This window comes from Ustilago hordei (assembly GCF_900519145.1).
Source record: "Ustilago hordei strain Uho2 genome assembly, contig: UHO2_contig_03, whole genome shotgun sequence".
Taxonomy (NCBI): Eukaryota; Fungi; Basidiomycota; class Ustilaginomycetes; order Ustilaginales; family Ustilaginaceae; genus Ustilago; species Ustilago hordei.
This window is the reverse complement of record NW_024545288.1, coordinates 814040-838371: the sequence shown is the minus strand read 5'-3', so window position 1 is coordinate 838371 and position 24332 is coordinate 814040. Positions and strand designations below refer to the sequence as shown.

At 51.9% G+C, this 24332-nt stretch overlaps 8 protein-coding genes and 1 non-coding gene across 9 annotated transcripts; 2 read left to right on the top strand and 7 right to left on the bottom strand.

The window, feature by feature from the left end:
• Positions 1–1502: 1502 nt before the first annotated feature.
• Positions 1503–5278, bottom strand: UHO2_01880 (uncharacterized protein; the record flags this gene model as incomplete). The annotated part of the gene is made up of 3 exons (XM_041559317.1): positions 1503–3772; positions 3871–4079; positions 4362–5278. 3 exons carry the CDS (start codon positions 5276–5278, stop codon positions 1503–1505), a joined length of 3396 nt encoding a protein of 1131 aa, XP_041415251.1.
• Positions 5279–6647: 1369 nt separating this feature from the next.
• tRNA-Pro(TGG) lies at positions 6648–6747 on the bottom strand. Its single transcript has one exon. It is a non-coding gene; the product is annotated as a tRNA-Pro (tRNA).
• Positions 6748–6959: 212 nt separating this feature from the next.
• Positions 6960–8945, bottom strand: UHO2_01879 (uncharacterized protein; the record flags this gene model as incomplete). The annotated part of the gene is made up of 1 exon (XM_041559316.1): positions 6960–8945. The coding sequence occupies one exon, from the start codon at positions 8943–8945 to the stop codon at positions 6960–6962; it is 1986 nt and encodes a 661-aa protein (XP_041415250.1).
• A 756-nt stretch (positions 8946–9701) lies between these two features.
• UHO2_01878 (uncharacterized protein) lies at positions 9702–13043 on the bottom strand (the record flags this gene model as incomplete). The annotated part of the gene is made up of 1 exon (XM_041559315.1): positions 9702–13043. One exon carries the CDS (start codon positions 13041–13043, stop codon positions 9702–9704), a length of 3342 nt encoding a protein of 1113 aa, XP_041415249.1.
• Positions 13044–13972: 929 nt separating this feature from the next.
• UHO2_01877 (uncharacterized protein) lies at positions 13973–15406 on the top strand (the record flags this gene model as incomplete). The annotated part of the gene is made up of 1 exon (XM_041559314.1): positions 13973–15406. The coding sequence occupies one exon, from the start codon at positions 13973–13975 to the stop codon at positions 15404–15406; it is 1434 nt and encodes a 477-aa protein (XP_041415248.1).
• A 138-nt stretch (positions 15407–15544) lies between these two features.
• UHO2_01876 (uncharacterized protein) lies at positions 15545–16384 on the bottom strand (the record flags this gene model as incomplete). The annotated part of the gene is made up of 1 exon (XM_041559313.1): positions 15545–16384. The coding sequence occupies one exon, from the start codon at positions 16382–16384 to the stop codon at positions 15545–15547; it is 840 nt and encodes a 279-aa protein (XP_041415247.1).
• A 397-nt stretch (positions 16385–16781) lies between these two features.
• On the top strand, positions 16782–18395 carry UHO2_01875 (uncharacterized protein; the record flags this gene model as incomplete). Its single annotated transcript, XM_041559312.1, has 1 exon — positions 16782–18395. The coding sequence occupies one exon, from the start codon at positions 16782–16784 to the stop codon at positions 18393–18395; it is 1614 nt and encodes a 537-aa protein (XP_041415246.1).
• Positions 18396–18488: 93 nt separating this feature from the next.
• On the bottom strand, positions 18489–20726 carry UHO2_01874 (uncharacterized protein; the record flags this gene model as incomplete). Its single annotated transcript, XM_041559311.1, has 1 exon — positions 18489–20726. The coding sequence occupies one exon, from the start codon at positions 20724–20726 to the stop codon at positions 18489–18491; it is 2238 nt and encodes a 745-aa protein (XP_041415245.1).
• A 723-nt stretch (positions 20727–21449) lies between these two features.
• On the bottom strand, positions 21450–22607 carry UHO2_01873 (uncharacterized protein; the record flags this gene model as incomplete). Its single annotated transcript, XM_041559310.1, has 1 exon — positions 21450–22607. One exon carries the CDS (start codon positions 22605–22607, stop codon positions 21450–21452), a length of 1158 nt encoding a protein of 385 aa, XP_041415244.1.
• Between the last annotated feature and the right edge of the window lie 1725 nt (positions 22608–24332).

Here is a 24332-nt window from a genome sequence, read left to right as displayed (position 1 = left end):
CTCCTCCTTGACAACATCGCCAACATCATCCTTCCTCCTTCTCTCAACGTCATCCTCCTTCCTCTTCCTCTCTCTACTCCTCCTGTTCTCTCCTCCTATCCTCCTTCCTCTTCCTCTCTCTACTCCTCCTGTTCTCTCCTCCTCTCTCCACTCTGTCTACTCACTCGTCCCCCCTCCGACACCTCATACTCCTGGATGAGGTCGGGACAGTTGAGGTTCTCTACTGGTTCCCATGAAGCAGCTTCCTCTGAGTACCCTCTCCACAACACCTTGTACTCCGTAGTCCCATTGTGTGAACGCTTGTCGATGAGTGCTTCGACTTCGAAGTCGAGGTCCTCATCTGGAAGTGATGGTATGGTGGGCTGTTCAGCACGTTGAGGAAGAGAACTTGTTCTTGCTGGCTCGAGCATGGAGACATGGAACACATCATGCACCCTAAGGTTTGCTGGCAATGTGATTCGATAAGCTCGGCGTCCTACCCATTCCTGAACTGGGTAGGGTCCTGCAAACCGGGTGTCTAACTTGGGTGTGGGTCTCCTTGTCTTCCAGTTTCGTCGGTTGATATAGACCATATCACCCACCTTAAACTCGATGTCCTTGTGCTTCCTGTTATACTGGTTTACTGATCTACGTTGTGCCTCTCTGATCTGCTCCTGGAGGTACTTGCAACGCTCCTTTCCATCCATGAGGTACTCGAAGCGACCTGGATCATTGACTCCTAGTCGTTGAGGGATGTCAGGATGAGCTTTGGGGTTCCATCCATAGCATGCAAAGAATGGTGAGACACCAATGCTGTTGTGGACTGTGTTGTTGTATACAAAGGCTGCAGTGTCCAGCAGGTTGGCCCAGTCATTCTGCTCATAGTTGCAGTACATCCTGAGATATTGCTCTATGACCTGATTGACTCTCTCTGTCTGACCATCAGTTTGAGGATGGTAGGCTGTGCTAAGTGAGTGCTTCACACCCATTTGCTCTGCAAATGCCTTCCATGCTCCTGATATGAACTGCCTGCCTCGGTCCGAGACCATGTGATCTGGATATCCGAAGAGTCTAACCATGTGTCCATATAGCAATACTGCAGTCTGTTTGGCTGTGACTGTCTTATGGGTTGGAGCTAGTATGGCAAACTTGGTTAACCTGTCGACGATGACTAGGATAGAGTCATAGGTCTTGGAGTCATACTTCTTTGATGGTGGTAGTCCTTCAATGAAGTCGAGGGATATGGAGCCCCAGGGCCTGTCTGGGGTTGCTAGTGGCTGTAGCAAACCATATGGACGATGACGAGGAGCTTTGTACCTAGCACATACAGGACAACTTGCTACATAGTCTGCAATCCAAGCTGTCATGTTTGGCCACCAGTAATGTCGTTGTGCTGCCTTGATGGTAGCATCTCTTCCTACGTGTCCAGCAGTGATACCATCATGGCATTGGGTCATCACCATGAATCGCAGATGCTCTACAGAGAGAGACTGTCCATCTACCTCTTTGGCACTCCTTGAGTGTCAGTTGTTGGTCCTCCCTGGCATGATCACTTTGGGGATAACCAACCTTCCTCCACTGTACCATAGGTCATCCCTGACCTCGAAGGGCTTCTTCCTATGTATCTCCTGTAGCTCTTGGTCTAAGGGCTGGAAGATCTTGACCAGGTCTTTGAGACCTTTTGATGCTATGGACTCCATCGAGATCATGGGGGCCACTAGGAGCAAGTCATGGTCTGCTGTCTCCTTGAACACTCGAGGAGGCAGTAGTTGCCTCACATTGTGATCCTGCTCTTCACCGGCTGGTTGCATGTCTGTCCTTCTGGTGAGAGCATCGGGTTCACCACCTTTGTCTCCTGGTAGATACTGCAATATGAAGTCGAAGTCTGCTAGTAGTATTGCCCATCGAGCTTGTCGACCTGTGATGCGTCTCTGTGACTTGAAGTACTTGAGGGCTTCATGGTCAGTGAGGATGACCAGTTGGTTCGGTAGTCCAGCTAGCATGTGTCGCCACTGAGTGAGGCAGGCGACCACAGCTAGGAGCTCCTTATCATGGATCTCATAGTTCTTCTCGGCAGAAGACATCTTCCTAGAGTAGAAGGCCACTGGATGCCATCGTCCTTCATGCTCCTGCTTGAGTACTCCTGCTATAGCAAAGTCACTTGCATCAGTCTCCAACCTTGTTGGAAGGTGGTAGTCGAAGTGCTGAAGCACTCCTGCTGATGTGAAGGCCTGGATGAGCTTGTGGAAGGCCTGTTGGGCCTCCTCTGGTAGCTCGAACTTCTTGAACCGTTCTATAGGCTTTACCAGTGCTGTCAAGGGCTTGGCTATGCGAGCAAAGTGGGCTATGAACCTTCGATAGAAGTTGGCAAAACCCAGGAACCTCTGGATGTCATGGATTGACTCCGGCATTGGCCACTCCTTGACAGTGCGCACCTTTTCTGGGTCCATCTCTATGCCCGTTGGCTTGATGATGTACCCCAGGAACTCAACTGTCTTGGTGTGGAACTCACACTTTGACAGCTTAGCAAAGAGCCTGTTGCTCCTTAAGCGAGTGAGGACCTCGGTGACATGCTTCACATGTACCTCTTCAGTGTCACTGAAGATCAGGAAGTCATCTAAGTATACCACTACATATACTCCGATGATGTCTCGGAAGATGTCATTGATGAATGACTGGAAGTGAGCCGGAGCATTGGCTAGGCCAAAGGGCATCACTAGGTACTCATAGAGTCCCAACTGAGTGCCAAAAGCTGTCTTCCATTCATCTCCTTTAGCAATCCGGATGAGGTTGTATGCTGCTCTAAGGTCTAGCTTGGTATAGATCCTTGCCTTCCTGAGTAAGAACAGCTGCTCCTCGATGAGGGGCAATGGTGCCCTGTTCTTGACAGTGATCTCGTTGAGACCTCTGTAGTCCACACAGAGTCTGAGACCTCCATCCTTCTTTGGTACGAAGAGCACTGGTGATCGTGCCGGGCTCTTCGATGGTCTTATGAACCCCTTCTCAAGGTTCTCATCCAAGTATCTCCTCAACTCGGACATCTCCTTGGGTCCCTTAAGGTATAGGGGCCCTTGAGGTGGCTTACCTCCTTCTATCAACTCGAGGTGGAGATCATGCTCGGTATGATGGGGCAGCTTGTCTGCTTCCACCTCATCAAACACATCTCGCAGGTGTTGGTATGGCTTTGGTATGTCTGCAGCCGTCACCACCTTATCTACCTCCACCTCCATCTCGACTCCTTTGTCTGCGCCTGTAGGTACAAAACCAAAGGCCGGGAGTGATGATGGTGGCTCCTCTAACAGCATGAACCCTATGGGTCCATCTTCCAGAGCTGCTCGTAGTATGCGCTCTGCTGAGACAAACTCGTTACCATGAAGGGTTGGTCTCCTCATGGTTAGGTCCCCTGCTCTTGCTGCTTCAGGGGGTCTCCTAGGGGGTCGGTCCTGCTCCTGAGTCTTGAACCCCAGCTGGCCCGTATCCCATTGTATGGTGGGTTTGAGCCTCCGTAGCTCAGTGAACCCCAGGATGAGGTCATAGTCCACAGTGTCGGCCACTGAAGCTTTGACCACACCCAGATTGTGTGTACCAATATATACCTGCATGCTCGCAGAACTATTGATGGAGAGTTGGTGCCCGGTGACACCATGGATCGATCTTGTTTTTATGGGTTTTGTGGGTATTTGGTACTTACTAATGAAAGAATCTGAGACTATGGACAAACCAGCACCGGTATCAGCTAGTATCCGAGCAGGATGGTCTTGAACCATTCCAGAGAGCTCCAGTACTGCTTTGCCTCCACTGGTAGAGAAACATACTTGACAATCTTGATATATACAGAGTGATGGCGAGGAGGTTTGTAGAGCAATGCATGCCATCAGTGCATCACCCCACTGACGTTTCCCTCGTCGTCATCATCATCGTGCTCCTCCTCGTGATCGGGGTCCATGGGTTGCTGGTATGAGCTGAGGTCCATGGCCTCGGGGTCACCCGTCTCAGTACTGCCTGTGTGGCCATCTCCTGAGTCGGTGGCCTCCTCGAAGGGGTCTGCTGTGGTGACCATAACCTTTGGTCCCATGGGTCGAGAGCTAAGAGGGTTTACCCTCCTGCTGGGGCAGTCTCTGGCCCAATGGCCGATACCTTTGCATACATGACAGGTGTTGATACCTGATGGAGCAGGGCTTCCTTGCTTCGAGGGTTGGGTGGGATGATGAGGAAGGGGTCGGTTTAGGTTTTGTATAGTTGCTTGTGTAGTTGCTTGTGATGGTGATCGAGCTGGATAAGTTTGAGTGGGTTGTCGGATGGGGATCGAACTTTGATTTGGCCGAGACCCAGTTCTTAGTGGAGGTGACGTGGCACTTGGAAGTGAGTGTCTAGCCGAGGACTGCTGTAGTAGCATCCTCTGTTGATCGATCTCCTCGACCTCTCGATACCACTCCCATCTCTTCCCAGGTGGATTCCTCTCGAACTTCTCCTGTATGCTACGAGTGAGACTACCTCTGAAGAGATCAATCACTAGCTCATTGTCATCTAGGTTGACCTGTCCTTCCAAGTCTCTGAACCGCTCTACATGACATGTGGCGGCACCAGGAGCATCACTTGTGAGTCTGAGAGCCAACAGCTTGTTGTATGCCTCCATCCTAGCATTGCGTGGGTTGAACTGCTCTGACAGTCGCTCTGTGAAGTAGTGCCAATCATTGAACAACCTTCCTTCTCTAGCTCTATCAATACGGAGCTTGGAGGTCCACCACTCTCTTGCTGTCCCTTCCAGTTGAGCACCCATGTGATTGATCATCCTAGACTGCTCATACACCTGGTTGAACTTAAACCATGCTTCGGCTTCTAGAATGAAGATCTCCATGTCTCGGGGATTGAACTTTGGAAAGGGGGTGGCGATGGGCTTTGACTGGTTAAGCTCTGCCATGATGCTGGTATCCTCCTCGTGGTCCAGGGGGTAAGGGTCCGTCCTAGTCCTGCTGTAGGGGTCCAGCTTAGTCTTGACATATCTTGGCCCAGTAGGTGAAGCATACTTCTCGTAGTTGATGTCCTCCTGCTCATCCAGGTTGAATGAGACTGATCGTCTTGGTCGTGGAGCTGGAGTAGGAGTATGTGGGTCTCCTATCATAGACTCATCTCCTCCTCCTGCTTGGTCTTCTGAGTGAGAGAGGTCCATTGTCTCCTCCCTGCTCAGTTGAGCTCGTTGTAATCGTTCCTCTCGATGACCCTGTCTGGTAAGCTCTAGCTGTGCTTCCAATAGAGTGAGTAGTCTATCGAGCTTATTGTTGAGGTCTGGGTCCGTCATGGTGATCGTGAGGAGCTGCTTGAACGATCCACTCTAATGTCAGGGGTCTCGCGCCTGAAACCCAGGTCGGTCTGTCGAGATACTCGGTGACTATCAAACTGTGTGACAGCTATTGTCTCGGTATCGGTGACTATCAAGTTGTGCAGTGACAGCAGGTGGCGTTTGTTGTATATACTATCGTAGGTTTCGGCTGACCTCTGTGGACACTCCGTTCAGGGGTAGCTCGGCACGATCAATATCAATGTTATGATGACACCAAGGTCTGGTGTGAGTGTTGATGATGATGAGGTTGATGGTGTTGGTGATGAGATTGGTGATGTTGATGATAATGAGGTTGATGGTGTTGGTGATGAGATTGGTGATGTCGATGATAATGAGGTTGATGGTGTTGGTGATAAGGTTGGTGGCGTCAACACGAGTGTCCAGTGTGTTGACTTGATGCTTGAAGTGATCCCCGGACCACAGTGGACTACTGCCTTTGGTTCTATCGATATCCGGACCGCTAACCTGCTATGGGCGCCTTCGGATGTCAGGTAGTGGTGATACAACACACACACTACGATGAGGAGCAACCTTGATAGATTGCTGCTATGCTGACTGTAACTAATGAGTACTTGTGTTTCTAAAGTATTGACTAGTTGTATGGTGAGTAGAGTGGATGAGGATCCACTCGACCTATTGATGAGAAAGCATGGTTATATACCTCTTCTCAGCATCGCCAGCGATGCTGCTCCTGCTCTCTCTCCAGAGAGTACCTTCTTCATCGAGTACTGCTCAGGGGCCTCTCCTGCTTGGCACCCCTGTGCCTCTTGAGCTGTGTCGACTCCTTCGACACTGCTCCTCCTCCTCATGACCTGGTGTCGACTCCTTCGACACTGCTCCTCCTCCTTTGATCAGTGACAGTTCCTTTGGCTCTTGTCTCTCGAGCCCCTGAGTGATAACCATCTGCATGCTCCTTGAGCTTGGTCCTCTTCGTGGCTGTGCCTGCTCCTTGAGCTTGGTCCTCCTCGTGGCTGTGCCTGCTCCTTGAGCTTGGTCCTCCTCGTGGCTGTGCTTGGCCCTCCTTTGCATGTGAGTCCATAGGAGTCCATGGTCTCCATGGAGACTGCACTACAACCATGCTCTCTACTGGTGTCGACTAGGTCTTCGATACCTGTGCTCCTTCCATATGAACCCATGACCCTCCTGCTTCTTGAGCATCCAGGCCCATGACAGTAATCACCTGTCAGTGACACCATCTCGAAAATCTAAAAATCACCATTACTCAGCCATTTCCTGATAAATCTTGCTCGAAAAAGTTGGAGGGCCTTCCCCTCGTGATTCCGCGTTCATGGAGGCCAACAAAATGGCAAAAAAAATTTCGGGATCAGGGCCGCTACGAGGATCGAACTCGTGACCTCTTGCATTCACAATTTGAACTCTTTCAAGTCAATCCCAAAGCAAGCGCGATACCACTACGCCAAGCGGCCACCGTGATTCTGGATGTGATAGACTCGCCTTGTGTGGTATACATATACGCATATACTTTCTATCCACACGATCTAATTGAACCATCTTTCGTTGTCCAACTCCGGGCCTAATTGAGGTCACAGACCCTTCTGCTCACAGGTTTCTTTTTGTGGTCGGTGTAGTCTGGAAAGGAAGTATATATTACAAGCTACACTGATGCAAGGCGGTGAATCTACCAGAGCAAACGACGTTCCTCCCTCTCAGCACGAGCAACTCTCTTGTTCAGACCCCAAGATTGCTTCTTCAGATCATCCTGTTGTTTCTTCACCTGCTTCACCGCTTTAGGTAGGGGTGCGACGATGGAGATGAAGAGTGGACTGCAATTGAACATCTGTGCAAGTTTGGATTTGGTGTTGACGATTGGGTCCTGTTTCCTCAGGCGCTGGATCTCTGCGATCTGCTTGGGTGTGATAGCAGAGGATTTGTTCTGTGACGAGGCGCAATGCGAGCGAGGTCGGAGTGCGGGTGGGAGGGAAGATTCGTCGGCGGGAGAGGAGGGTTGGGCGTTGAGGAGGGGTTGAGGTTGATAGATAGTGGAGCGGACGGGGGTGGCGGTGGGGGGAGGACGGACGATGAAGGTTTCGCCTGTGGGGAGGGTGTGTCGCGTAGCATCGGGGGAAGCGTCGAGGGGATCGCGTGGTCGACGAGCGGGGGTGTTGCGGAGACCGACGCTGGAGGTTGCAAAGCCTCGTCGCGAGCCAGGGATTGTGTTGCTGTTGCGGGAGTTGCTAAGGGAAGAGAAAGAACGCTTGCCTGCAACAGCTTCTGGGCTGATTGGCGCTGCAAGGAAAGAGAATCCCTTAGGTCCACTCCATGTTCCCTTGACGTACGAGTTGTAGTAGACCCAAGGGAACAAGTCCTTCTTCAAATGATAGAATGCCCTTCTTGGCACACCCTGGTCAATACCAAAAAGCGAACCGAAGGTCTCCTTGGGCTGGCCACCGTACTTGAACTCCGCAAGCATCACCTTGCCGTACTCAGTGAGCAATGGGCACGACGTGTATCCGTCATACGCCGCATCAGGTTCCTTACCCTCCAACGCCTGACCCAAGTTACGCACCAATACCGGAGCCTCAGCCGTGATAGCAGCAGCCGTCTTCGAGGTGGGCAACGAAGAAGCATCACCAATACTCCACACGTTGTCGAATCTCTTGTGTCGTGTTGTTCCCTGATCGACATCCACAAATCCAGCTCCATCTGCCAACGGACTGTTCTTGATCACTGCAAGCGGACCCATCTTTGGTGTGACATGAAGCAAGTCGAACTGCTTTCGCACCTGCTCGGCACCGTTGGGTCGATTGAAAACAGCAGTGTTGCCTTCGATCGCAACAAGGTCGTGCTCGAACAAACCCTCGACACCGCGCTGCTGACGAAGCTCGTTCAGACGCTCGCTGTACTTGGGGACACCAAACATGACGGGCAGACCGGTAGCAAAGTCTATCGAGATAGGCGAGTTGGAAGGGTCAGCGGAGTTGTAGAGACCATCCTTCTTCCAGAGGTCCAATGCCAACCACATGGCTTTCTGAGGTGCACCGGCACACTTGATCACACCGGCAGGCTGAGTGAAGATCGCTTTGCCCGACTTGAGCTTCAAGATGGTGTCGAAAACCTTGTCGCATGTATTGTAGCCGTAGATGGTGGAGACGAGCGAGTGAGAGTCAGCAAGGGCTTTGGGCAACCCTTTGATAGTGTCATAGTTGATGCTAAGACCGGGGACGACGACGAGCTGATCGTATGCGATAGTGTTGCCGTTTGCGAGGGTGATCTGGTTCTGGTCAGGGGCGAATGTGTCGACGGAAGAAGCGTAGTGCTTGAGCTTAGGATCGAGGAGGGAGGCGAGAGGTCGGCGAAGATCACGCTTGTCCTTGAGACCGCCACCTACAAGAGTCCAACCCGGCTGATAGTGGTGCCATTCGGAAGGGTCAACAATGGCAATGTCATCCCGAGAAAAGGCACCGGATCGAATGAGCTGGTGACTCACAGCCATACCAGCTGAACCACCACCAATGACGACAACCTTGTGGCTGCTGGAACCGGAAGCACCATGTTGAACGGGCGAGTCGGAGACGGTGGCTAGCGTACGGACAGCACCGGCGGTGAAGCGCGAGCGAGAGACCTTGGCGGCCGTGCTCAGACCTGACTTGAGCATAGCGTGCATCTTCGGTAGAGCAAGGGGTAGTATAGAGTTGATGGTAGAAGAGGACAAGGTAGGTGTAGGGGCCATTCGAGCCTCAACAAGTCAGAAGTTCTTGTCGGATCCGGATCTAACTTTTTTGAGAAGAACTTGGCTGCAGGCAAAGAGAGATCTTCCTGATATCACGCCGACCGTGGCATCAGGAAGAAAAACCAGCACAACACAGCTGCCTCAAGGCTTTTTCAAGCACGCAATCTTTCGAAATCTCCGCTGGCGAATTTGTTTGTACTCAAACTGTAACAAACTTGAAAAATGCCACTTCACAACACCTCAACAAAGCCCAGATGCCTTATATAGCAGTTAAAATATAGCAAAGCGTGATACACCTCTTCGAAGCCACGATCAGGCTTCTTTACCATAGGTATATGACTCCTTGAATACTTGATCATTGCTATGGATGAGTGTAACTACAAGGGCATATATATACCTTAGCATCTTCTTCTTAGCACGCCATACTGGGATGAGTCGAGTACTTCCTGCAATGCTCCTGATTCGTTGTCATGACGACCTTTCATACATTTTGTAGGCATGTTGTTTATTCACGACCTTGCTCTATCGGTGTCTCGGGTAAGCCTTTTAAGTCCGATTGGAATGCCGACGTATCTTCAACTATAGCACACCAAAGCATCGGAAAACGATTCAATCACAAGTCGAAAATCGGCATTCTGGTGCATGATCCTTTCAATCGATGAAGAAACAATGATGAAAGATGAGCAATGACTACCACTTGTACTCTCCCGGTAATCGCTCGTCGCCCTGTTGACCCTGACTGCCATTGCCCCTTGGAGTCGCGAACGGCGAAGAAAAATACGAAGTCGGACTCGACGTCGCTGCCAAGTCTATGCCCTGCAAATTAGTCGTCAATCGATCGATGCCTCCGCGCTGCTGCTGCCCCTGCTGCTGTTGATGGGGATCATAGCTGTTCGAACGATAGATCGAAGCGCTAGCCGTCCTGGCTGGCCGAAGCAGAGGCCTGACCATCTCCACGAATAGTGGAAGCATCTCCGGCAGCACTTTGAGTTCCGGTGCTTTCGGTGCTGGGATCTTGCGACGTCTGCGGGCCTTTTCTCCGTGACTCGCCTCTGTGGACGCTGCTTGTGGCGGGGTTGGGAGGTCCTTCTCCACGGTCTTTAGGTTTTCTTGAGTGAGAGTGGTCTGGCGAGAAGGAGTGGGTCTCCATCGTGGTGCAGCTGCTTCATCACTTTCCGCTGTCTCGTCACTATCGCTAGACTGGTTGCGGCTCAGACGAGGTCGGCCGTTTCCATCCACATCTTCCTCATCTTCAGACTCGTCCTCATCAGAAGTCTCGAGTTCCTCCTCTTCTGCTTCTGCATCCGCCACTTCTCCGGTAAAGATATCACCCACACCAAGGTTCTCCACCATAGCACCGACAAATGCGCTATCATCTTCCTCGCTAAGCCCATCGGTTCTCCTCTTCTTCTCTGTACCAATCAGCTTACCTGCCAGTCCAGCAACTTCTCGATCCGCCAGCTTCCTCCTCAGCTTTAGCTCGCGAACAAACTTGAGCCGATAAGCATACAGCACCAGCGCATCAATCTCATCCAACGCTCTCTTCCGCTCCTCACCACCAGCAGGCAGGCAGATCTCCAGGTCTACCTCTCCAATCCCGCCCTGTTGTTTGAACGCTTCATCCGAGTCCTTACTAGGCTGCTGCGAGACAGCCTCAGCAGACCTTTCATTCCCACGAACAAAGTTGATGAATAGCTCAATCCAGTGCATCAACCCATCGAACAATCCCGAACCCTTCGAATGAACCTGATGGACAAAGTTGTAGAACCTTCCTTCGTGTCGTTCCACAAGGTCCACGAATACCTGTACTGTGCGTGTGGGATCGGTATAGCTGAGCTCCTCATTCGCTTCAACCGTCTTGATCAAGTCCGTAATAAACGCTTGTAGATCCGACAAGCTATCAGCAATATTCGCAAGTTTGTACACCTGAGCAAGGGGAGAGTAGAAGATCGTAACCATGTCCTTCAACAACTCCGCAGTAACGCCCTCAAAGATCAACGAAATAAGCTGCTCCTTATCGCGCTTACGAGTAAGCATCTTGATCAAGACATGCAAATCCTCGTACAGCCAAGCATCGTCGTCTTGCGGACCTTCATCTTCGAGGTCAGGGTTCTTGAGGCCACGGCGGTACTCTTTGTACACCTCGTATGCTTGACTTGCTTCCACGACGCGGTGAATCTGCGCTCGACCGAGTGCGAGAGCTTCTTGCGAACGAAGAATGGTGGTGAGCAGATCCAAGCGTTCTTCCTCTGCGTCTTGACGGTACAGAGCTTGGATCTCGGAAGGTGCGTACACAAACAATCGCACTTTCTCGCAAATGACCGGATCGTCAACTTTGGCAGAGATAGCAGCACAAATTTCGTCCAGCTCGCGCACCTCGTCCTGCAAGCTGCTTGAGAACATACGCTGTAGCAAACTGCGTTGTCCGAATGGTTGAGCGAGGAAAATGTCGAGCACGCCTCTTACCATCGCCATAGGGTTTGAGATACGCAGAATACCACGAAGCATAAAGTAAGGCATCATACCATGCATCCGCTTCATCTGCGTAAAGATCTCGGACGAGTTATCGCTTCCCATAAAGATCTGGAAGATGGTCGATGCGAGACTGATGCGTGCCCATTTGAGCAATGCCTTGTACTTCTCCGGTAGATCTTCGACGCGAGGTGTCGTCTTGATAGTAGCAAAGATACGACTGAGACCATCGTGCTGGACCAAGTCCTTCTTGAACCCTTTGAGGTGCTGTTGCAGCTCTTGAGCTCGTTTGGCGGCTTCGTCGGAGAAGCGTTTATGTTCTTCCTCGCGGACATGGTCAAGTCCTTCTCGGATCGCGGCATCCTCTTCTTCGGCGCGGGTAAGGGTGGTTGGCTCTGCAGTGAGGAAGTCCATCAAAACCGCACTTTCAGCTATAGCTGGACTGCCAAGTAGTGACCGGAGATAGGCGCGTAGTGTAAGCCGGTTCTTCTCCCTTGCAAGTGGACCCGTCGGCAGCGGTATGCGTCCTTGAGAGCTGGTGGAATCGATCGAAGCTCTTGGGTGCCCGTCATCGCTTTCAGATGGTTGCGAAGGATCAGCAGGCGGCTTGCGATACGGGTCAGCGATGTCGGTGTTGGTCCGATCTTTGGGCGGCGGTGGCCTGATGCCTTCGTCGGGGTACTCCACCTTGAGTGTCTCTGCCAGTCTAGCAAAGTCGCCGTAACGGCGAGAGACATAAATATCTGGCTGGCCATACCCTCTTCGTGTGCGAATGATAAACTCTTCATGCGCTCGACTTCTCAACCTTCCTTTCGTAACAACGTTGCGCACTGATACGACGTTGATATCGAAGCCGGAATTAGGCGAGCCCGACGAAGAAGATGCGGCTGAATGCGAAGAGGAAGGTCGTTCATCCGAAGGCACATCAAGAGGCTTGGGAGATGCAGCAGCTCTACCCAATGCGGCCTTGCGTCTCGCCTCGACTGCACTCATCTTGAGCCTATCGCGTTCTGAAATGCGTACAACATCCTCTCCAATACCTTTCACCTTGATCGCCGAACCCAGTAGCAGCACAAAGTAATTTTCGAATTTGTTGGAAAGCTTTCTACGCTTTGTCGATTCGTCTCTGTCGTCTGTGCCACTAATATTTCGCTCCAAGAACTTGTCAAAGAAGACCTGCACCTTATCTGAGAAGAAATTTGGCGGTGCTGACCTGAGGAAAGGGAAGGTGAGAACAAAGTGCTGGAACATGAATCGGAGCAGCGGTAGATCTGTTCTGCGTGCTTCTGGTGACGTTCGGAAAGGTGGACCGAAGGTGGAGAGAGCATCCTTGGTGTTGAGTTGAGCTACTTCTCGTTCCATCTGTAGACGGATGAGGGTCTTTTTAAGGTAGTGCGCACGGAGTGGAGTCAGCGCAGTGGAATTTGATGGGTCCTCGAGGTTGGGTATACTGGCGCGAGCAGCTTGACCTGAGATGATGGCATCGTCGGTAGCTATGAGTGGAGCCAGGGAGGTGCCTGCTGAGGCAAAGGCTGGATCGTACGTCGCTGCCGAAGACATCTTGATCCCTTGGCGACGGCGGAGGAGGAGCTATGAGATATCAGTCGGTGTTGTGGTGACAAGGTGAGTGTTGAGCGGTCGTCGTTGCTTACTCTGTATCGGACAGTGGTGGGGTCCTCGTTCTGGGTGTAAAGGAAAGCCAAGCGGGGTGTGCTGCTTGGTCTTGAGCCCCTTAGATGATCACAAGTGGGCTTTGCGATTGCTGCCACAATGAAGTGTGCAAGGTCGATCCTGGTGTGCTGCCCTCTGCGAGCTCGTGGATGATGCTCGAAGTAGTGGTAGATGAAAGGGAAGAGAGAACTATAGACTGAGTGACGTCTTGCAACTGAGCACCGCCGTTGAATGCAGTTTGTCGAGAATTGATAGTTACGAGGAAGGCTGTGTGGGGTCCAAAGATTGTTTGCCGTGCCGTGCTGTGACGTGACTGACGGGCAAAAGTGACTGTTCTCACTGTGGAGGACATTTGTCTATTTTTTTGTGGCTCCAAGCGAGTCTCTACAGCCATTCGGTCATTAAACGCGAAACTAGGTGATGGTCTGTGCCTGACTGCTTCAAAGCCTTGGATTCCAACGGAACGTGCCGTTGCTTCGGATTTTCATCAAATATTGTGTCTACTGCCGATCAAACAAGCAGACAAAAGGCTTTTGGCAGGGAAGAGAATTCGGAGTGATGGCCCGGCTATTTTCTTCTCAACAGCTGCTGTGTATTAGGTCAGAAATCAAAGTTCTCGGGCCAACAGAACACGACCGACAGCGGGAACCCTTTCTGAACTCGCTCTCCCCAACAAGGATACTGTACAGTAGCCGAGCGTCAACTCTGTCTTCTTCCAACAGACTAGCACCTAATCTTGATGTCAATCTTGTCCGTCGTGGCTCTGCTCCTCACACCACCATAGAGTTTCCTCCTCCCTCTCTCGATGAAAATAGAGGATGGCGCTAGACGACGACCTCCAAAAGGCCCTAGACAGGCGTGCGGCCAAAGGAACACTCCGCCAACTCACCATCTTTCCTACCACATCCGCCTCAACTGATCCTTCCTCCAGCAACCAAAGACCACTCGCCGATTTCTCTAGCAACAACTATCTGAGTCTCGCCACGTCTTCTCGCGTTCGAGCAGACTTCGCATCACTCATCAACTCCAATGCCTCGCTCAACTCTCAACTTGGCAGCGCAGGCTCGCGTTTGCTCGATGGCAATTCTTCCATCCACGAATCCATCGAAACTGAGCTCACGCAGCACTTTGCTTCATCTACAGCAGGATTGCTCTTCAACTCTGGGTACGAAGCAAACGTTTCGCTACTAAGCACGTTGCCTCAACCTCAAGACATAGTGCTGTACGATGAGCTAGTGCATGCTTCTGTTCACGATGGGCTGCGTCGATCTCGTGTACCTACCCACTTGCGAATCCCTTTCAGGCATAGCTCCGTCTCTCACCTCCGCGAGATCCTCTCACAACTCACACGGAAGGGAACACTTGCGTCCAGCTCAAGTGATGGGGAAAGAAACATATGGCTAGCAGTCGAAAGCGTTTATTCTATGGATGGCGACATCTGCCCCTTTCGCGAACTACTCGATACCCTGTCAGAATTTGTCGCGGAAGACCGAATCTGCGCTGTGATTGACGAAGCGCATTCTACCGCACTGTATGGCTCGCGCGGTCGAGGGCTAGTCAATGCGCTCAACCTCCAGGATGACACGAGAGTCAAAGCAAGACTCATGGCCTTCGGAAAAGCATGGGGTGCAAGCGGAGCTATCGTTCTCTGCAGTCAAGTAGCAAGGCACTATCTGATCAACTATGCAAGGCCGCTCATCTTCAGCACTGCACTCGGATATCCTCAGCTAGCATCGATCGAGGCTAGTTTTATCTCGGTAAAGGATGGGGATGCTGAAAGGAGGGCTAGGAGGACTTTTGCCAATTCGAGGCGGTTGGTTGATGGGATTGAGCGTGCTATCCAAGCCCAGAAAGCAGGTGGGGGGAGGCGAACGGTCGCGTTACCGCCTCATCTTAAGCCTAACACCCAGAGCCTAGGGAAGGAAGAGGGGAACGACTTTGTGAAATGGTCAATGCAGCAGCCTTCGCCGATCATTCCTTTGTTGACGACACAAGCCAGGGAGCTGGCAGCGCATTTGAGAGCAAATGGTCTACTGGCTAGACCGATCTGTCATCCGACAGTACCGAAGGGGGGAGATAGGGTGAGGATCTGTGTTCATGCTGACAACACGGTGGAGGATGTTGATAGGTTGGTCGATTGTGTGAGGAGGTGGGTGGATGATGGAAGGCAAGAGCAGCAGCCCAGCCAGCAATCAAAAACGGGTACGGGTCGGAAACTGACATCTGCTCAGTTGCTCGCTTCAAAGTTGTAGCCTTGTCAATAACAGCTTTACAACGCAACGCTTCTCAAGGCCACTAGAGGACACGCTCAATCCGTGAGATGTCTGTGATTTTGCATAGAATTATATTCTCGATGATGTTACAGGCGATGATACAAGATGTGAACAAACCTAGTAAGACCCAGTGGAAGTGGGCGCAGCACTCCCACTCCTAATCTGTTCAACGATCGCTTTTGTTCCACTTGCACCGACCCTTGTCGCACCATTCTTCACCATCTGATGCACCGTTTCCAAACTCCTGATCCCACCACTAGCTTTCACTTCCTTCTGCTTTCCATCCCAACCCAATCGCTCTTGCTTGGCAACTTCGTACATCAGTCTAACGTCCTCCTTTGTTGCTCCTCCGCCGCCGTAACCCGTGCTTGTCTTGACAAAGTCTCCTCCTGCCAGACACGCCAAATACGACGCTGCTACAATCTCCTGCTTAGTAAGCATAGCCGTCTCGAGGATGACTTTGAGTTTCGCTCCATGAGAGTGGCATTCTTCAGCAACGGCGTGAATATCGTTGTACACTTCCAGATAGCGTTGGGAGCGGAGAAGACCGATGTTAATGACCATATCGATCTCTTTAGCGCCTTCTTGGCACGCGATCTTGGCTTCGAGGACTTTGGAAGCGGTATTGGCTGAGCCGAATGGGAAACCAATGACCGAGATAGGTAGGACAGAGGAGCCAGAGAGATGTTGAGCGACATAAGGGATCATGGAGGAGTTGACGCAGACTGTGGCTGTGTTGTACTGTTTGGCCTCGGCGCAGATGGATGAGATCTGCTCCAAGGCAGCGTTGGGTGCGAGGAGGGTGTGGTCGATAAGGGCTGAGACGGAGGATTCGGTGGTAGGGAGAGTCGGTGTTGGGGTGATAGGTGGAAGTGCTGATAGGTCGGAGGGGAGAGAGGCGAGGAGGGACTCGATGCCCTTTGCGAGCGAGTCTTGAGTGAAACTTGCGACTGACATAGTGTTGATGCTTGGCGAAGTGAAATGGTAGCAGGTGGAAACGTCGACGTTGTTCAAGAAGGTCAGGTCGGGAAGGGTGTTGAGCTCGTCAGAAGCTCGGGAGCTATCATCCTCACATTTAGAGGAGGCTGACCTTGACAGCAACGCGAGAAGAAAGGCACGGCTACTTCGGTCATGTCCAATTGACCCTAATCGGCGATTTCGATAGATATCGGTCGATGCAAAAAACAAAACCAAAAAAAAAAAAGTTGGAGAAAGCGCTTCGCTAAGAAGAAAGTCACCGCTGTTGAGTGCTTGCTTCTTTTTTGTTGTGTCAGTTAAGTCCTTCAACGTCTTCCTGGTTCCCTACTCCTTCTCTCTTCATCATACTATCACCAACGGTCATCAGATCGCAATCATGGCCTCGCTCACAACAGCTTCGATAGCTGCTCGTGCAATTGCTCGCTCGAGCCTTCGATCTCAAACTATCCCGAGCCCTACGTGGAGCCCTACGTTGACTCGTACAACTCTCACCACTCGACACGCATCACTTCAAACACGATTAGCATCGACGGAACCCACCAAGCAAGTTGGCAATGTCACAACACCAGGCTTTCGACCTCGCTCCTCCACCACCGGCCCTAGTGCAGTCCGCGTCGGAACCCTCTTCACATCCCTCGTTGCTCTCGCTATCGCCGTAACATCCTTTGGTCTGTATGAATATTACACCTCCTTCTCAGCATGGCCCGTCTCTATCCGTGACGATCTCCGCGCAGCCCTCAAAGCTCGTAATCGTGGTGATACTCGCCGAGCAGAGTCCTACTTCCGAAAAGCTCTCTCTACAGCCCGAAGCATTAAAGGCGAGCTGAATGAGCCCACACCTACACCCAAAGGTCAGCCGGAGGGACAGAGGGGTGAGGCAATGCTCAAGATCTCTGGTATCGCTATTGCACTTGCTGCATTGCTAGAGAATGAAGGGAGAGTGGGAGAGGCGTATGAAGTGCTGGAGGATGTTTGGGAGGAAGTTATGGAGCAAGGGAAATACTCAAGTGTCGTGCAGAACGAAAAGGGAGAGTACAAGAGAGGAGATAGAGACAGGATGAGGGGTGTGCAATTGGCGCAGAAGTTGGGATTGTTGGGTCAGTTGCCCGAGGTAAGGGTTGAGTTGCTGAGTAAGGTCAAAGCAAGGCAAGCTCAGGATGGGGACGATGGCAAGCCGGTAAGGTTTGCATTGACTGGCACAGCCGAATCACAAGATCCGGCGGAAAGGTGGTTGGTGTGGAGTGTTGAGGAGCTGTTTAGATTGGTGTTGCCGGCCGATGTGCATGCTTTTGCACTTTCTGCTGCTAGACAGCCGGAGGACTCTACCGATAAGCAATCTGCGAAAGGAAGTGGAGCAGGAACATTGAACTCCGTGACACCACCAACTTCCGTTTCCTTTGCGGACTTGGATTTGCCAGCATGGGTAACGAAGCTCGACCTGCTCTCTTCCATCGAAGCACTCGGCACATTCTACGCCGGCAAAGGTCTACCCGAATATGCAGTCCCCCTCTACCTTCAAACTCTCTCCATCCTCCTTCCACCCACCAATACCGCCAACAACCGCTCCTCAACAGCAAGCGAGAGATGTAAAGCAGGCCTAATTATGAACAATCTCTCCCAACTCCTCTCCTCCTCTAACATCAAAGACGCAACCAAATGGGCACTCAAAGGTCTCGATATCACCGATAAAACTGTTCAACTCGCCAGTTTCGAAGCCTCTTCTTCCGCAGGATTGAAAGAAGTGGTGCAGTCAACAGAAGAAAGAACTCAAGAAGTCAAACACGAATGTCTCGGTGTCAAGCTCACCCTCCTCTACAATTTGGGTGTGTTGAGCGATATGGCTGGAGACAAATGTCAGGCTAGGGTGTATTTCCAGAAAGCGTACAAGACGGCTACTGGGGTGGAGGGTGAACCGGCGTTTGCGAAGGTGGCAAAGGCCAAGGCTGCAGAGAGTTTGGCTAGGTTGGAGAGGAGAGGTGCTGACAAGTGATGCAATTCAAATCCGAATAGAAGCCAAATTGGTAACAGGGTTAGATTGCAAGAGTATGTGAGTGTGTGCGGAACTGTTTGACGTGTGAGTGGATCAGATGAGGATGAAAGATTCGTCGAGGACTGCAGGACGTATGTTGAAGCGTGTGATTGCTTCGCGGATTGCGTCTCGCGTGAGGAGTAATGCTAGCTTTTCTTTTCGTGAAGAATCACCGTTTGTTCGAGTCGAGCTTTTGGACGAAGTGGCGTCTGATCCGCTTTGTAGCAACGAAACAGTCTCGTCTGTGGTGGGGAGGTAAGGCGTGGTGGACGCATCCACTAATCCTGCCTCTGTGAGGGCTAAAACAATATCGTCGGCTCGCAGATTTGTGAGTCGGGAAAGAGCTTCCACTGTCACTGTCATTGTGCATGGTTCTTCCTCGAGCTTTGAGATGTCCAGTGCAGGGTGAACGTCCTCTCCTTTCTCTGATCCTCCATTTGCGGCAACTCGAGAGGAGCGTCTTGCCATTCCGTCTGCTGCTGCTGGGCCTGCCCCGGTCTGATTAGCGGCAGATGGCTGGCAAAGAACACGTTGAGGTGTGCTACCGGCCCATCCTTTCAGCCTGAGCTTTCTCTTCTTTGCCGCAGCTGACGAGCCCGAAACTGGACCGTCGAGAGCGTCTGTAGCCTCTGCCTCAGAAGCCAGCTTTTGCAGCTCTGCAAATCCAGCCTGAAGCGAGATCGAGTCCAGCGGAATGTCCAACAGCTTAGATCGTTGAAGCAGGATATGCCACTTCCGCAGTGCGTCCTCGGCCTTTGCCTTTGAATCTGTCACTCCAGCCGCATCTGCCGCAGCATCGCCTGGCTTCGGAGCAGAAGACATTCTCCTCTGCTTCGCAGTACTACCGATTGCTAGACGCAATGGCCCTTCAAAGCAACATATTAGCGCCCTGAACGACACCGCTGTCCAGAACGACAAATACCCCTTCAACCCTAGATCCGACAGCGGCCTTTCCGGAGTACCTAACATCCCATCCCTCGCTGACAAGTAGTACGAGAACTCGATCATCAGCGTGCCAAAGCTCTTCCTCTGAAATGGAGGGAAAGTAACGATACAAGCCAAATTGTAATCATCATACGAGACCTTTTCTTTCGAGAAGAAGCCCAACGGATGGTCAAAGCTAGCGTTCGCTGCATCGGTCAGCACGTAGAAGAGGAACGGTTCGACGTCAAAGTAGATCGTTTTGTGATCGATGAATAGCTTCCCGAACAGAGAAAGATTCTGGCAGTAGAGCTTCTGAGCAGCACCATCGACTTCCCAAATGATGTGTGCGCCTCGTTGGTAGACTTTTCGACCAGGAGGATGGGTGTTGCGGCAAAACTTGCGATGATGGGCGAAGCCGTTGTAGGTTTTCATGTATTTGAAGCATCCGTCGCAGATCCAGAGCATTTTGGTGGGTGCGATTGCCGCTTCCTTGCGAGCTCGAGAAGAGGTGGACGAAGCTGTGGCTGGTGATTGACGACCGGACGGAGAGGCCACTTCGGCACCACCGGCGGCTGATAGTGATCTGATGGCGGGGGCATCTCGTGCTGATGTGGAAAGAGCTCCACCGAGTGAACTTGAGGGGCTATCTTTACGTGCTCCTCGCCTGGAGGTAGCGGCTGAGCCGCCTCCTAGTCGTAGAGAAGAGGGCGATTGGTATCGTTTGCTGGCTGCGTGACTTGATGATGCATGTGAAGAGGGTGAATGCGAAGCTAACCCGTCTCCCCCTTCGTCATCATGGTCAAACGGATACGGGCTGTAGTACCACGTCTTGATGTCAAAGTTGCCATACAGTACTCGATCGATGTTTCGCAAAGCTGGTGTGTCTGATGATGCTCTCTGGCTTCCTCGGCGTTTCAGGCTGCGTTCTTGAAGCGCGGGAGAAGCCTGTCGGCTAGTAGAAGGAGTACGGCTTGCATCATCGTGTGCTTGTTCGAGCTCGTTGTCGGCTTTTCTCTTGCCCTTTTCGATTGAATGTGGTGTGCGCTGAACAGGCTCATTGTTGCCATTGGCGCCTCTCGGCGGTTTCGAATGCGGATCGACGAGAGGATGTGGGGCGGATAAGGGCCGAACGGATGCGTGGTCGACCCAGCCATCCATGCGTTTGTCCTGGTCATGCCGATGGATGTAATATTGCACATTGTCTGTGTCGGCTCCCGGCGGTGGATTGGAAGAGCTACCCGACCGACGTGAGATGATGGTAGCTGGATGCCATGTACCGCTGCCTGCTTCGACGACCTCGCAGACAGCTCCGACTGGCAACAGGACGGGCTGCTGATGGTCGGATGCTGCTGCGCAAGTAGACGGCATGCTGAGTCGCGCTGGCATCCGCTGAATCCGACCTTGGCAAAAGCCAGCTTCAGCGAGCTTCGGCGTCGATTCAGAGCTTGAGCTATTGATGCTGAGTTGACATAACGATGTGAAAGCTGTCGTTTGCTCGGTGGTTCGAAGCGGCTGAGATGCTGAAGATATGCTGTCGGGCGGGCCGAAGAAAGGAGGCCGGCACGTTTTCAGCAGTCCTGCTTAAGCGACTGCTCTGGGAAAAGCCTGAAACCTGGTGCGGCGTGGCTGATGCGAGGCCGATGTGATGTATATAAGGAGATCAAGTTGTCGGCAAGCCCCGACTCGCAAGTAATAATGCCTCGAGCAGCATCAACGATGTTGCCGAAGAAGCACCTCCACGTCGCCTTACCTCTCCAGCGTCAAAAAAATGCAAAGCTTCTTCTTGAAAAGTCGCGGTGCAGGACAAGACGCGCTCTACAGCCGCTCTCAGTCACGCCGTATTCACATCCTCTCTTGTCAGACAGAAGAGATACTTTGAACGGCAATCATGTAATTACACGATAGCAAATTGTAACGAGGAATACTGATGATACATGTACGTAGACAGAGGGAGCAATGCAGAACTAGCAAGAACGAATTTGATACGGAACTATTAGCAAGGAAAGAAAGGGAGCACTGTAGCGAGAGAAGCGAGAGAAGCGACTTTCACCAAGGCCTGTGAAGCAGTGAGACGCTGATCTTTCCAGCAGATCAAAACTCCTTCTCACTCCTTCTGACACAAAGTATAGCACCGCTGTGGTGACATTCGATCTGAGAATCATAGTCGATCCCAATCTTCTCGCAGACCTTCTGGATCTCTTTTGCAGCCACGTCCTCACACTGCAGACTAAGTGTCTTTTGCTCCGGATGATCCTGCATAAACTTCAGATAGGCCGACGTCGATCGGACCCAATCAGCCATCTTCCGCGGTGTGGTCATCGAGATCAACAGATCACCTTGCGAATTATCGCATTGTGCTGCTCTTCTAACGTTCGGTCTCACCCAGTCTGGAAGATCCTTGAATTGGTTCGCCAGTTCTTCAGGATCGTCAACCTGGAACTGTCTAGCAGAAGTAGCTTTGTCCCCGAGAACTGTACAGTCGTCGATCGGGATCCAGAGGTATGAAGAGCTGTCCCACAGCTCTGCCAGCTGGGGTTCGAGAGTCCAGGGCATGCGAAGCTTGCGATACAGTCCTCCTTTGCGTAGCTCTTCTATAGCCGAATTGCCCGTGCTGTAGTATTTATTGATCTCGGGCAGGTCCAAAGGGAAGTCCATGAGCCAATCTCGCAAAGGTCGGATCTGATCTCCTTTCTCTCCCGTATAAGGCCCGATCACAGGTCGGCCACCTGCCACGATCAGCGATCCACCTGGCTTCAGCAATTGCGACCACTTGGTCCAGTTCGCTTTGCTGGACTCTGGAGTCTCCCAGTCCATCCAATGAATGCAGGCTGCCATCATAATAAGGTCCACTTTCTCACCTGAAGGTAGGATAGGATCCTCTCCACGAGCCTGGCTGAACTGGATCCTTTCCGGGTTGTGTACGGGCGGAAGTTTGACCTCGGCTAGCTCTTCCGCTGACATATGCTTGACGGTGTTTGCAAGCTTAAGCATGTTCGGGGACGGATCTTGGCCGTATACTTTGCTGAAACGGGTTGCGAGATGGATCGACATTTGACCAGGACCGCAACCGAGTTCAAGGGCTGATTGCCATCGGTCTTGGCTCTTGCCGGAAGAGGTCTTGTCGCCTTGTGCATGGTAGTCAAACACAGTCTCGGTCATCGTTGGCGGGTATGGAGTGCGAGCACGCAGATACTGCATAGCATTGTATGAGTCATGGCTCCAAGCCGATCCCAGCTCGTGCGGCGCCATCTCTAGCGCGATGTCGAGTTCTAGCTCAAAGTCAGGATGTAATGGGAAGACGAGGGAGGACTCCGATGAAGCAAACGAAGAACCGAATGAGGACGTCGGTGACGAGTTGTACGAAGAAGACAAGGAAAGATTGGAAAAGTACGGAGAAGAGAACCAGCCTTTGGATGAAGCTGACTTCTTCGAGTAGCTGCTGTGGGTGCTGGGTCCGGTGGTCCCACAAATGAAGTCGTTGCGTGGCAGTGGTGGTGGCGGCTTAGTCGTAAGCGCTGTATGGCTCAAGCTGAAGTGCTTAGAGAGCCGACGGACACCAGATGACAAGGAACGAGCTTTACGAAGAGTCTTGCTGGATTCGCAACCTGATTCTACCTCTCCTCTGAATTGTTTTGTTGTCTCTGGCGAGTGTTGTGGTGGTCGGAGTGAAGCTATCGAAAGCTTATGGGAAACGGCTCTTATATCAAGGTGATCCTTGCGCCTAATAGCTGGCGTGTGCATAGCCAGTGCGCTTGATGATGTCGAAGTAGAAGCATGCGAGTCGTCAACGGCCAAGTATGCCATTGAAGCATGAATACTCGCCATTCCCTCTTAGCCGAGACTGTGCAGGAAAAGGACGTCAAGCAAACAGCAGCAACAGCAGCAAGCAGGGTCCAACTTCCCTTGCTCTCCGGTTGCTTTTTCCGAATTCGAGCCTGTAAATCAAGCTGTACCGCTGTTGTGTGTGTGGGTGTGTGTGTGTGTGGGTGCGTTGGCGTTATATCCGGTGAAACTCCTACACGAAACATACAAACTTTCCACCGGAAACGCAGCCCCGCACCGTTTCCAATACGATAGCGCAAGTGTAGGCGATGCTGAGAAGCTTGTTTCTTCTGATAGGCGAGTCTAAGGCCTAGTCTGTGCTCTTGTCGGCCCAGAGTGGGTGCCCTGACATCCAACGAAACGTGGTCCAAATGAACGAGCCGGCTCGAGACGGGTCCAGGAGAGATGATGGCGGGTGAAGAGCAACGTCTCGAAACTCAGAAGTGAACATCTCAGTGACTCAAAGGCGGGACCAGGCTTAAGTATGCGTGTCTGACTGGGCACATCTGTGGAGACTGAAATGCCACACGTGTTCCATGTGTCACCTCTTCGCGGTACTCTAAAAGGTGGGGCCACAGACCGTGTCAGATGTCCCTCTTCTAGGCTGAGATTCTCTCTACCAGTGCTTGGTCGATCCAGGCAGCACCGAAAGAGGCGGAAGAGGCGTGTGAGCTTTCGAGTGCACAATCACAACCGCTCTGAGAAAGCTACTGCACATGATTGGCGCCACAACCGCCTTAGGACATAGATCTGCACCTCAAGCCTTCTGAGGTCCGCGTCTTCATTCAAGAACCACCTTTGCTCGGGCCCTGTCGTGCTACCTTTGCAGAGAGGGCCGCTCGGTTGACTCTGGACAATACACTTGACTGGGAACTAACGCCTTCGGCAACGCCTTCGGCAACGCCTTCGGCAGGGCCTTCTGATCACGTGGTGCTGTCAAGCCCTTTGTCGCAATGGCATAGTGTGGGAAATGTCGATCCCAATTCCGAACTCTAAGAAGAGCAGCGGGGGTCCGTCACGCTTCTTCCCTTTGTCTCGATGCTTTGCTTCGGTGTGAAAGTTGTGACCCTCTTTGTTTGTCGAATGAGAGATCATCTGCCAAGCCATCACCTGAATCCTCTCACGCATGCACACATTCACAAAGCACATGTC